General features: G+C 36.0%; 1 protein-coding gene across 3 annotated transcripts in view; it reads right to left on the reverse strand.

Moving 5' to 3' along the window:
- Window positions 1-255: 255 nt before the first annotated feature.
- PDCD6IP (programmed cell death 6 interacting protein) overlaps window positions 256-14,184 on the reverse strand; it is a 30,457-nt gene continuing 16,528 nt past the window's right edge. The window contains exons 7-18 of one of the 3 annotated variants that reach the window (XM_050971283.1): window positions 13,589-13,705; window positions 12,531-12,753; window positions 11,685-11,808; window positions 10,861-11,038; window positions 10,339-10,450; window positions 9,084-9,253; window positions 8,091-8,339; window positions 6,667-6,801; window positions 5,703-5,797; window positions 4,262-4,394; window positions 3,695-3,900; window positions 256-2,832 (exon numbers count right to left, since the gene is read on the reverse strand). In XM_050971283.1, the coding sequence (XP_050827240.1) occupies window positions 2,667-2,832; window positions 3,695-3,900; window positions 4,262-4,394; window positions 5,703-5,797; window positions 6,667-6,801; window positions 8,091-8,339; window positions 9,084-9,253; window positions 10,339-10,450; window positions 10,861-11,038; window positions 11,685-11,808; window positions 12,531-12,753; window positions 13,589-13,705 (1,908 nt within the window). In that variant the 3' untranslated portion in view covers window positions 256-2,666. Of the gene's footprint in view, window positions 2,833-3,694; window positions 3,901-4,261; window positions 4,395-5,702; window positions 5,798-6,666; window positions 6,802-8,090; window positions 8,340-9,083; window positions 9,254-10,338; window positions 10,451-10,860; window positions 11,039-11,684; window positions 11,809-12,530; window positions 12,754-13,588; window positions 13,721-14,184 lie in introns of all 3 variants that reach the window. The other 2 variants (XM_050971282.1, XM_050971284.1) reach the window with 2 other exon arrangements.

Genomic DNA, 14,184 nt, shown 5'->3' on the forward strand with positions numbered 1-14,184 from the left:
AGGAATACAAGTTTCTGAAGGCACAGAACCATTAAATCAATCTTAATCATCTCCTCCTCATATAAACAGAGAAACACTCCATCAGCTTTGGAAGTAAACACAACTACCAGGATCTGAACATGGCTGTTATTACCAAGCTGTAGCTGATACGTCTCCACCACAGCACAATCGTTCTTGGAAGCCCATAACTTGTTTCCATACTTTCCAAAATAACGCTTGTCTGAACCCAAAGGAGTTGAGAGAAACACCATGAAATCAGGTTTTCTAACTGATTTTTTTTAATAAACTATAGAAGAACAAGGTAACATTTCAACCAAAGTCATGACAACTGCATGCTTAAAAGCAGATACATAACGTGTCTGGATTTTTCTGTTCTCTTTAGGAAAAAAAAATGAGAAAAACTGAACATAATGCATAGATTTCTACACATATTCAAATAATAGACTATAGCAAGCAGAAACACAACTGGAAAAATGTTTTGACAGTAATTCCAAATCTATGAAATTTTAAAAAGGAAATTTCAGTTCTAAGAAACTTTAAGCTGGAACAAATGACTTTTTTTATACAGCATGAAAATACGTTTTATCAATTGAGGCAGTAGAAACAAACTTACACAATAGCTCAAATGTATCTAATTTGTGAACTGAAAAACCTACAGGCCATGGCAGACTAAAAAGTAAGAATTTAAAAGGTTGCATTAGACTTGCACTTGCACATAGACACAGTGAAATTAGTGGAAAACTACTGTTTTTCCTGTTACAATAAAATCAGGTTCTGATTGCTGTTTCCAAACAGTTATCTTCCTAGCTTTTTCTCATTGTCCTCGCTTACCTCATCATCAGGGAAAAAAACAAAACTGAGAGGTTTCTGTGCCACCCATTCAGCAATGTTTCTGAAGAAATGCAAAGCACCTGTCTTTGTGCAGCGATTTCATCTACAGTGCTGGATTCCCTTACTCCATCATGTTCCCCACATCACTGAGTTTCTACAGATTAACAAATTTGTTTAGAATTAGGTACTCAATACTCAATAAGTTCTATAAGGGGTGCTCATTTCTACCTTTTGATCCACACTTTCTGCAGGGGTTAGTGAGTATTAAAGACAAGGAGTCTTCATGCAGTAATTGGGATGATCACAGAGCAAGAGGAACTTGAGACGAAAGAAAGGAGCTCATATGAATACAAATGCTCCTTTCTTTATGAGGAAGAATATTCATGATCCAGTGAGGTTTCCACCCAGATGCTACAATAACTGGCATCTCTAAACACCCTACACTAAAATATACCTCGATATCTTAATCAGGCACTTTAATAAAAAAACAAAGGAGTAACTTTTTGCATCACAGCTACTGTTTTAGTTATTCTGTAAGGCCAGAACATGTTCTATGACGCATTCAGAAAATTAACTGTCCCACAGAACCAACTCTTATCCAGGGCTAAATGAAAGGAGAGTCCCTCATTAGACAAGCCTGTTAGAAAAAGAAAAGGCTGAAAAATGGTTAGCAAATATTTGGTAGAAGCCATTAACCCCAAACTTAGATTCTTCACTATCTTATGTAAAATGCAGTGCAAGGTTACTTATCCCTTGAGATGATGGATCCAAAAGTAAACATTCAATGTGCTTTAATTCACAAGATTCTCCCCCCCACCCCCCCAAAAAAAAAAAAGTTTTCCACTGATAACAAGCTCCCTGAGGGAATACATCTATTTTTTCAAGGGAAAAAAAGCAATCATTTAAAAAGCAAACTGCAAAGCTCCAGCAATCAATACTTGCCCTATTTTGAGCCATAACACATTTTCCACCACCATTTCTTTGGAAAACACAAGTTAGAACAACTACTCACTGGTCCTGTAAGAGGACCCTGACTTCCCTTCTTTTATACAGTATCCTGCAGATGACAGTAACCATTCTTAAAAAATGGTAATAAATGTATTTCAGTCCAGTACACTTCAAAGTTATAGGAAAACTCTACCTGTAAGACTTATCTACCAACACTTAAAGGGTTAATTATAGATTCTGTCACAAAAATACAGACTCATGGAAAAGAGGTGGAAATTCACTTGTAAGGCTAAACCCTTGAGAACTTCTTTGTTATGAACGTCAAGGAACAAATGAAACAATCTACAGACATAAAAACCACATTTTTATGGTAATGAGAATGCCAAGTGTTTAAACCGTTCTTAAGTAATTTATTTCTTTTTACTGATGATTTACAAGGCCTTGATTATTAGACAAAATAGCATATTTTAACTAAACTAAAAAAAAATACAAACCAATAGAGTATAGAAAGAAATGCTATATGGTTCTGTAGAATATATCACACCCAGTGCACACACCGCTTTGTTTTTCTCATCTGAACCTATTTGTTACTGAAGAGGACTTTTGCAAACAAATATTTTGATCTAACCAAAATGTACTGTACTGCTTCCAACCACTGAATTAGGCTCGAATTCTGGCATTAGTCTATGGTCTAAACCATTGCAGTAGATTTTTCAAAGCGTTTAGTGTCATAAAAACTGATCTAGACATTTTGGAGCAGTCAACAAGAGACAGGTGTTATAGCTGCATACAGTTCAGTATGGTACACTAACGGAAGCTAGAAGTTTTAGTACGCTTATTGCCAATATCTCCCAAATTTTAACAAGCAGAGCTTCTTTGCCGAGACATTATTGCTGATAATAAGGTTGTTGAGGAAAAGGGTATCCAGGTTGTTGAGGTGGTGGATATGGTGGCTGTCCAGGAGTTTGGTACACAGGTGAGGGTGCATATGGCAGATTATACTGACCATACATGTATGGATTATAGCCCATTGGCACTGGCATTTGGCAATACCTGTGGGGGGGGAGAAAAAAAAGAGCATACCTGAGTTGAAAAACACTGGTGATGGTAATTTGCAAAAACAACTCATTAATAGATACAAGCACACATGCAATCTCCATAATTGCTTTCCTTTCATTTTGCTTTGAGTGCAGCAGGGAACGTGGTAACTTTCCAGAAGTGAACATGAAAATTACTACAGTGTGTGGAACAGAAATGCAGACAGAAGGTGGAGTAAAGGCAACTTGCTGGAACTAGAACTGATCTAAATTAATTCTCAAATGTTTAATAACGTTGTGCATATTTCAACATTTGCTGAGCCTGCTACCAAAGGAGAGCACAGCTGCCTTCAATTCCTTGTGATGACACCAGAAAGATGGAAAAAAGCATAAGAAGAAAGCACTACTCAACTGGAATTTTCTCTGTATTTTTCAGTATCATGGTATCATACTAAAGACTTGAAAAATGAGATATGTCAACAGTTTTGAGATAACCACCACCAAATGATTATGCAAGTGTTGGCAATAATCAACAAACCATGGTTAAGGAAATGCAGCCCTATTTTCCTTCTCCTTTAAAGAAGACGAACTGTAAACACTTAAAACGTACATTCCCACAAAAAGTACAAGCAAATGATTCCTACAAGAGTTACGTGATTAAAACTAACAAAAAAACAAACAAACCTAACTCAAACAAAAAAACCCCCACCAACCAACCAAAAAACCAACCAACCAAAAAACTAACAATTAAAATAACCCCTTCCCTCAAACAACCCTTCAACTTTAACAATAACTAATGTTAAAATGTTACACACCAAATAAAATGCTTTTAAGTAACAGGAAAACAAAAAATCAACTTAAGTGTTCCTGCAACTTACCCTGGGTAACCAGGATAAGTTGGGTAAGGTGGTCCCTGTGCCTGTGAAGGTGCAGTGCTTGCTGCAGGTGCACTGGCTCCTGGAGTAGGAGCTGGAGCAGCAGCAGGAGCTGCAGCTGTTCCAGAGGGTGCTAATGCAGAAGGGGAACTGCTTGCTGCAGAAATCACTGGTGGTGGTGGCCGTGCTGGTGGCTGTGGTTTAGTCCCCTAACAAGAGAAAGTGAATTAAGCTGGAGCTTATTTATCAAAGTCTTGGAATCAAAAGCTGTGGTTATATGATTAATTCATTTTTATCTTCATTTTAAATAGACATTCTCTATTTTGTCTATACAGATAATGCAAAGCATCTAAATGGCACTAAGCTTTTAATTTCAAATCTAGAAATTATGAACATGAATAGAACATACTTCTCTGCAAAGCCTTAAGATTTTGCCGTCTATTTCACTTCAACACATTTCTGACCACACCAGTATACTAAGGAGTGATACACACTAATTACAGATCCCTTTAGAGTTCTCAAGTACAGACCCAGTATTTTCAACCCACTGATTCTGCAGCATGTATTTACCACCATGGTTCTTGGGGCTGGAGTGGGAGCGGGCGATGCTGCCGGCTTACTTCCTGCTGCTGGCGTGGTCTGATATGTGGGCAGCGGAATGGAGGGTGCGCTGGGCTCCCTAGCAATGCTTTGCTGCAAATCTCTATTAAAAACAAAAGAGCAAACATGCAGCTTAGTTTAAGAATGGTTTGTTATACACTTCAGCCAGTTAAGCCAAAAAAATGCAGTAGAGTATGTCTAATATTTAAAGCATGATCACTGAGTTAGCTCAAACTAAATCTGGAGTCCAAATCACTTCCACAGAAACCATCCTTTAGCCAACTCTCTGATTAACTGTTACATTTATTTTCTAATAATGTCTTAATGTACTAACTCAGTACTGGGTACAGATCACAACATTAGCCAAAACAGTGAAAGAGCACAGCAAGACTCAGCAGAATGTTCTATCAACACTAACCCTACAGCCTTAACACTGAACATAAACACAGCAGAGGTGTGAGATATTCAGCCTCTCCCTTAGCTAGGCACCCTAACAGCTTCCAAACTACATGAATTTTGGAAGCCAAATAAAGGCAGAAGGGGTTGTAATTCAGACTTTGTTTATAAGCACAGAGCCCAAATGAAAAATAGCAATTCTACAAAGGATGAAGTTTGGAAAAGTAAAAATTGAGGGTTGAGCAATCCCTTTTTAAGATGGCAAGTACACAGAACAACTGCATTTTCACCAACCAATATTTTAGTAACAAGTCCTCTTATAAAAGGCTACAGACTTTGCTAAAGAACACTATTTAATGGCAAACCTTTTCAATTATGCTTTCCTTTTAAGAGAAGAGCCTAAAAATCACATCTGAAACATACTATGCTAGGTCTGATCTCATATAGGGAACAATGACATCAAACAATCTTCCTCACATGAGGGACAAAATGTGCTTCTCTCCCCAGCATTGTAAGCAATCCACATATCTAAGCAATCATAAAGTATGAGACTAGAGCAGACTGCAAAGCAGAAGTAGAATACCAGTGCTTTTCCCCCATCACACTGAAAATATGGAAGCAAATCTTATGATGAAGCATTTAATTTCTGAAACTAAAGTGAAAGAAGGAGCAGGGTGTGAAAATCAGAAGTTCCTCAAAGGAAATAATAAAATAAAATAACTAACAAATGCATGCAAAAAAGAATAGAGAGTGAAATCATAACATGAAACAGATTTGTGTTGAACTGCACATAGGAACAATAGATCAGACTTCAAAGTAGATTTTTCCATTTACTTCTCCTATCACTTCCCTAGGAGAGATGAGAGTAGGACTAGGATTCAAGCAAAGAAGTGACAGGAAGAATAGGTGTGCTAAGCCTTTCTCATTTCATCATAATAAACATGTCCCCAAAGATAAATTTATAGTAAATACTTTAACATTTATGCAATGCTTAAACAGAACATTGAAATCTTACTTAAGCAGTTCATCTCTTTCAGTCTTGCGAGCAAAGATAATGTCACTGCACTTGTTCTGGAATTTCAGCAGGATTTCTGTCAGCTCATTGTAAAACTAGTAAAGAAAAATAAAAACACTATATGCTCAATCAACACTTTCATACTCCATGCTGGCATACTTCTACATACTGATCCAGCTATTGGTGTTGTACTATTACAGTACCCAGAACCTGTCATCCCAGTAAGGTTTGCTTTTACATTCTATTTTACTTTTCAAAACCAAAATTTGTCAGCTGCTGTTGCCCGTCACTATAATAACAGAGAATTTTGTGGGGGTTTGTGTGTGTGTGCATAAATATAAAAATACTTTGAGATAACTAAAAAAAATACTAAAACCAGAGCAAAACTAGATCACTTCTGGTGATGAACTATTTATTTTTGTAAAGGATAAATGTTTATTTTAAATTTTATTGCTCTCAGTTCCATGCATTTCATTTGAATAGATATCTCAGAGGTTGGGTTTTTTCTGTCTAATGAGCTAGTACATAAGCCATAAGACACAAGCCCAGATCAAAAAAAAAAAAAAAAAAAAAGAAGCTAAATACTGCTCTCATTATTTCTCATGTATGCAGTAACATTATTTAAAACACCAATTTTATAAGGTGATTAAACACCATGGGAGAACAGACAAAGAATTTCTCAGATAAAATGGCTCATCTGGGTGCTTCAGCATCATTTACTCAGCTGTAATTAACAACTTGTTCTGTTGCTCAGAAAAGCTTACTTTTCAGATAGGAACAAAGAAGCATTTCATAGCTCCTGCAGCAATCAAAACTCAAGAAACTCACTATCCTTGCTTGGGTAGTAAAATCCTCAAAAATGCACTTGTCAGCTACCGTGTCTCCAAAGTTTATTATGATTTTTGATTCACATCTCATTGTATACATAAAAAAAGTCATTTCAATCCCTTAAGCATTACCATACCTTTGTGCCTTCTTTTAAATTGGCTACAAGTTCCACAAAGTTGTCATTTGCTACAGCTAAGTTCTTCAAGACTTCTTCTCTTAAATTAGATTCATTATTTGATTGTTTCATCTTTGAAAAATCCTGATGCGCATTCTTGAAAGAAGAGAATAAACAGTGTAAATAACACAAGCTAGTTCCATGTAAGATTCTGTATGTTTTGTTTTCTTTCTCCTCTTGGTCATCGCTTCTCTTTTCCCCAATACCTGCTGCTCCTCATCTCCCATCCACACTGGACTTCCATACTTGCCACCTGCCAAGTGCAGCAGGTATTATAATGTATATTTCAGGCCTGTACATATATTAACTCATTGGCAGTAGGTATCACCATTTAATTACCTGTTCTGTGGTGGGCTACCTTTAATAATTCTCAAGTTCATCCTGCAGACTGACTTTCCAAGGCTACACTAATTAGGCTCTCTCCTGTACTAACTTCCACTGATATTCATAAAATCATACTAAAAGTCAGTATTTTTAAGAAGCATTACTTCAAATTTGGATGACACTGGCAAATTATTAAAAGGACAGGGAAAAGGAAAACTTTCAGAAGGATAACCTATTTACATCTCATTTCTTTTAGGAAAATAAACAAACAAATTTAAAAGACTCTTTCAACTGCCAGAAGCCAACAAACTTGAACTCCGGGACATTCAAATATTAAAGTAATACCCACCAGGATTTTTTAACTATGTTGAGATAAAAAAATATCCAAATATGATACCCTTGCTAAATATGGTGTATATTAAAAAAAAATTTCCCCCATTGGAAAAAGTGTCCATTTCTACTCAAGATGCCATGATCTTTTCTCCAAGTACTAAGGCCTCCTCTTTTGCCAGATGTTTCAGGTATCTGTCTCTGATAAATTAAGACTGAATTTATAAATAAACTTTGAGAAATGCTATTAAGTTTTACTTCAAAGAGCTCTGCACATACTGGAAGTCAAGCTTATATTGTAAAGAGCAATTAGGAATAAACCAAGCTAGACTTCAGAGACCCAAAATGCCTTCTAGTAGATATTAAGGACAAGTCTCCTGTTATCCCAGGAAAAATTAAAATGGAGTGAGGGGATAAAACAAAAATGCAAAAACTTTTTAACACACCACTTAAGCTTCTTTCAAGGACAAAACCATCTGCAGAATTGTGCCAAGAAAAGGTCCAGAAGAATTTACACGGGAGCTGTAGGGAGAGCCTGCTAAACATTCCCATTTCTTTTTTGTGAATAAAAAGACATCTATGTATTTTTCAGTGATCAAGGCATAAAGGAGTATCAACTAACATACGACAGAATAAAAAGCAAAACAGACTAGAAAGCAAACTGAGACTAGACAGGTAGAAGTACCATTGCTCTTAGTTTAGGAGAAAGAAAAACATGCAAAGTGGTGTACCTGAATGTTTTTGAGAAGTTCTTCCTGCTTTTTTAGGGACTCCTGCACTTTCTGTGTGTAATTTCCATAAATTCTGTCCAACTCAGTCACAGAGATAGCCTCCTCATTTATAGCACCATCCTGTGCAAGCGCAGTCAGGAATTTGTTTGTCATGTCAAAATTTACAGATTTCAGGTCATTTTCCAGTTGTTCTCTCTCCTTCTTAACTTCATCCAGACTGGCCAGCAAAGTTCTTAAGACATTAACAACCTAGAAAATATAAATGTCCTAAGTGAGACGGTTTTGAGGAACTACTGGGGAAGTATAACCTATTATTAACTTGTTTCCATCTTGCATTCCTCACTGTTACTGGCAATATTTCTGCATGCATACTTATTTAGGAATGTGTTTAAGGTGAAAAACCGGAACAAAATACGACCAAACAAAAGATCCTCAACCATTTCTCTATCTATATTATTATTCTACAGGTTTGCTTTTGCTGCATTACTGCAAAATGTTTGGGTTTTTTTAAGTTGATCAGATACCATCCAATAGGATATTCTAAGATGGCAGCAAAGACCACTGACTTCAAATCATCACTATGAGAAAAATAGTAATATTGCTGTAGATGAGCCATTAACTTCTTGGAAAAGCAAATTGGTGTAATTGCCTAATACTTAAAATAAACTTTGAAATACTGAGCCATGTCTTATGTTGTCCCAAGAACCTGAGCACTACATCCCACTTCCCTACATAACAAAAATATTCATTGCTCCTTTTATAACAGTCAACCAGTCTTGTTGTCCATGGTGATTGACTTTGCTCACATTCAATGTAACAAACTATGCTCAAGAAGATTTTAAACATGAAGATACATTTCTTTTCCAAATGTTAGTTACCTCATGTCTCAACTGAGACAGAAATAAATTAAATTACCAATTCACGTATGTTTACTTTGTTAAGACAAACAGCAAGCACTTCTATTCAAAATAGAGACAAATTTCACTGCTTTACCTCATTTCCCTGTAGTGTTTTTGCTGGGTTGGCAGAAGGTATGGCTGCATTGAGTTCTGCCTCTGGCTTACACAGAAGTGCAATCGTATCCCGGTGAGTCTGATAGCGCTTCTTCACCTGTCCATCTGCTTGCATAGCTTTATTCAAAATATTATGGTAATTGGCTCCCTCTGGGGGCAGGACGAAAAAAAGACAGTTTGTAAAATTTCAAAATTTGTTCCATCCAATCTTGCACCTGAGCACTTTCTGTGCTTTTCAGCAAGCCATCATACATTTTTATAAACCTGCACAATATGTAAGAATTTTATATAAACTTAGACTTTCAAATCATGTTTTAAAAAGTGCATAAACTAAGCCCCTATATTAATTCTCCCATGAAGCATACAAAGGTATACGAATAAACACTGCTTTGAGCTACACTGCAGATTTAAACCTCTGTAACTTTGCAAGACCAAGTCAGTGGTATCAGTCCCTTCTTAACTTCAAAAGACAACACATATTAGGCATGCAGAAAGAGTGATATAGTGATGGTTTTAAGTAGTTTGACTTAACTTCTGGGGAAAAAAAGTCCTACCAAATTAAAGAGACAACACACTGATGGAAAAAAAAAGTTGACAAAGAAAAATACATTAAAGTATTTAAGAGGCAATTGAAACTAGATCCTTAAGAAGGCAGGCATTTTTCATTTAATCTGTTTTCTGAAACTTTAGCATGCACGTGTATAAAGCAAAGTGACTCAAAGTCCCCAGGCAGTGCAAAGGAGAGCTGCTTTATTGCAAAAACCAGGCCTTTTAAAGCAATTAGCCAGTTATCAGTTTATACAGTTTTAAGGCACAACAAGACCAAGTCAATCAACCGTCATACACCACGATGTGAACATGTGGCAGTCATGCAGCACATCTCTCATGTCTCTCTACCCCTATTCCAGCTGAGTCACTCTCCCAGCGTTCCCTTCTACCTAGCCTAAGTAGCCTGAGCCATGATTTTACAAGGGCAACAAGACCATTATTTCACAAGACTTTACCTATATGCAACATGCACATACACACCAAGAGTGCAAAAGCAGCAGCAAATTTCGTGCTGTCACATTTTCCTTCCGCTCCAAGTAACAGTGCAGACTGAAATTGGGATATTTTGGCATAACCTGCCTCAAACTGAAATCAGTGTATTTATAGATAATATTAGAGCCTTGAAAACTACTTTAATTTACACTATGGACGTCTTTAAAACCTAAAGCATGAAACATGGACTTCACCTGCCCTCAGAGGCTTATAGAGTTCACTGGATGGTGTTCTTTGCCAGCGTTCTTTGAATTTTGTTCGCAGGTCATTGTCTGTAGCTTCTTCTTCATCTAATAATCTCAGAGACTGCGAGAGTAAAATGTTACATGCATTAGGAGCTGTTTTAAACATAAAATAGCTTCAAAATATGCAACTAGTGTAGACAACAAAAACTGGCTATACATTCTTCTAAAATATAACTTGACAACTAAAAAACAGGCCTGAAAGGGACAAATTACTCAGATTTCTTTAGAATGTTTTCCCAATGCTTCCCCCTCTCCACTAAGATTTTTAAAAAGAAAATATTTGAATGGAAACATGGACATGTGATAGCACAGTTTTTTTATGGGCTGGACACTTAAACAGCATATTTTAAAAGTGTTATTAAAGTTATAAGAATTTTAATAATTGTGCACTTTTTCTATTGTCATTTAATGTGAAGCATTCCATGGAGATGTATTTTAAGAAGGTTTTAGTGTAGTGGATTTTGGGCTTACTTCATCTAGAATTTCTTTGTTCCTTTGCAGCAGTTCGGGCAGATCTTTAATCAGCTGATCAACAGTCTGAATTCCCCCCTGCTCAATCATAGACTTAGACTTGTTCAAAATAGACTGAGGAACAGTATCACCAGATACGTCTTCAATAGCAGCAGGAAGATTGAGGGAAGCCAACACACTGAAAAAGTAAACAAGTTAAATAAACAACTTTTATCCTGAAAATAACACTGCTATCTAAACAAACAAACAATCACACAGTCAATTATAATGGAAATGGAGTGTAATGTACGCCTAGGCAGAAATTTCAAACATACACCTCACTAAAAATACATTTCAAAACTCTTAAAAAGCTAAAGAAATCCTAGCTTTTTAGCACTTATAAAACATTTTAGGTAGTGACTGGTAGACAAAAGAAACAATTGCTTTAAGTTACATTGCTATCTCTCAGCTTGGTACAACTTTTTTATAATTATTTAAAGAACTTTTTTTTTAATGACCATTGGGATATGAAAATCCTTGTAGATTAATGGTACTGGTTCTGAGCAAGTATTGGACTCCTAAAAAATAAGGAAAGATAGCAGAAAAATAAATACTTCTTGTTTTTAATAAGCTTTCAGATTTAACACCTACAGAAAAGTAGTTCTAAATCCCCCTGTTATGGTTTAAATTTGCCAGCCTACCATACAGTAATGAAAAAACACTGCTATAATCTGGATATCTGCAGGCTGCAAGGCACGCAAAGCTTATAAGCCATGTACAGCCTCACTTGAGAAAGAAGTACAAGCTGCGTACAGCCTCACTTCTTAACAAGAAACCATATTTACCCATTTGCCAGATTTGTGGCTTCTCTCATCTGGGCTATTGACCTGTTTACCAGATCTGCCTTCCTCTGGTTATAAACACTCACAGACTGTTGCACTTGCAATGGAACCATCTTCTCAAACAGGTCTGCAATTAGAGTAGTACAAATTACACAAGCTGCATTATGAAGCTAAAAGCACAAACACCTTCACAGCTTTTTTGTACATATTGTACTACAGAGACTGACCTAAACAGTTTAAGATACCTTCCTCCTACTCCCCAAATAGTCTTAAAAACAAAACCCTATTTTTAAAGGCCTTTATATTTCAGTTTTTAAGGCTGAATTGAGTTTGAAATAATTTAAAGACAATATATTTACACCAATTGTAGGGTTACAAATTAGATTTGCCTTAAGGCTTCATTTCTTATTTCGTTTCATTAAAGGAAAAATATAAGAAAGTTAAGAGAATTTTTTTGTAACTCACCTGTAGAGCAAACAAACTATAATTTTTCAATTTTATAGGAGACCAGAAAAAAGGTGAGTTAATATTGCATAACTTGGTACTGTCCCCTACAGAACTTTTCCTTCTGAAATCAAAACATTGGTTTAATATAGAAAATACAATTGCTTAGAAAAATCTTATAAAGATCTTTAAGAGAATTGTATATTTCAGGTAAGAATTTTAAACCTGTGCTTTATTACACTTATTATCAAGAACAACAACAAACTGGAGAAGAAAAACAGCAGTTTCAAAAACACAGCTGTACCCTTAACAGAATGCAAAAAGTACATGTTTATTTTTGCATGGCTTTGTTGACGTGTTTCACAAGGTAACAATTACCCTGTGCACTCCACACACTTTGCTTACCACTGAATTTCTGACTGAGTGGAACAACAACTGGAGTAGACTTCACAAGACTGGCTTTTCCAATGGGCTCCAAATCTTTCAGGTCAGGAACGCGGTCATGGTAGATGAAGTCATTGTCTTTCTTGGCAGCTGCAAGTGCACGGTTGATTTTGTCAACTAAATCTTTAACGTTTATATATTCATCATAGCGAGATGCCACTGTTTTCACCAAATCTGCTGCATGCTAGAAAAAAAATTTAAATACAGTTAAAATAATAAATTTTCTTTCTCCCTTTCATATATTCTTAAGAAAACAGATGAGCATACAAAAAAGAAGTTTCAAGCTCTATCATGCACAAGGTTCATAAATGCAAAACGGTGACTTTCAAGATGCCAACATGATCATCTTATGTAAATCTGTCAAATTTCCTGCATATCACTAGACACACAGTGCACATGGATCTTCACTATCAGTTGAAGCAGCATTTCACATATTTATTTTCCAAAAATAAACTTCCAGGGACTTGAAAGAAGAAGTTCATTTTAGCAATTTTTTTTCTCTACTGCATTTAAAATATGAGAGGACCTTATTAACTGCAACATCTGAGTCCCTCTGGAAACCCTATACATGGGGAAAAAACTATAAAGACTAAAAAGAGAACTGTTTGTACAATTTTTTAAAATTACTCTGATTTAGAGCAGGATATCAGCAAAAGAACTAGGTCTAGATCAGGTAGAATTTTAACCTTTGGGGGATTTTTAATAACATTATATAGGAAAATTTATCAACAAATCTGTCATATTACCTGTACTTAGATATGAAGCTTATGCAAACACAAAGATAAAGATTTATCATGTCAAGCAGCATCAAATTGCCCAAAAATCACTTAAACACAACTTCACAAAAGTTAGAGAGGTGCCTTTCATCTTTCCAGCTGATAATAATTCAATTCATGTGATAAGCATGCTCAACAATTTCTGAGTACATTTCATTCTTAGTTATTTGAATTTCAGAACTCCAACCCAGCTTTCCAGGATTAGAAGTGTTTCCATATTTTTCAGAGAAGAAAGTTACTCACCTGTAACCTCCCAATTTCTTCACCAAATTTCTTCTGTTGTTTTGCCAGGATAGACTGATGATATTCTGCATTGGCCTGCATAATGCAGTGTTTTGCAGCCAGAACAGGAAACACCTCCTGGAAATAAAAATACTGACCAGGGGAAAGTCCAACCACAATAACCACCAAAGACAACATGGGATGCAGGAAGAAAAAGGAAGAAGAAAAGGAAATTAGATTCACCCAATTAATGATTTAGATAGGTTAAAACATTAGAGGTAAATGTCAGAGATCATGTGGCTTTGCATGGATTGAATATTTTTTTTAATCTGCTGTTGCAAAATTCTTGGTGTTCATTATTTTAAATGAACTATGATTTAAACCCAAGCCATGAAGCCACATTTACTTCAAAGATAAGAAATGCATGCATGTAGTAGAAAGGACAGTTGCAAGAACACACCCAAACACCCCCAAACAAAGCCAAGACAGTGTTCTTAAGAAATGGAGGTGGGTGGAAAGATAGGTCTTCTAGGGGTTTTTTGGTTTGATTGGTTTTTAATAAAACAAAGTAATTACACTTAAAACAGCAGCAGGCCTATCAAGAAAGCAACTACAAT

This window comes from Serinus canaria, chromosome 2 (assembly GCF_022539315.1).
Source record: "Serinus canaria isolate serCan28SL12 chromosome 2, serCan2020, whole genome shotgun sequence".
NCBI lineage: Eukaryota > Metazoa > Chordata > Aves > Passeriformes > Fringillidae > Serinus > Serinus canaria.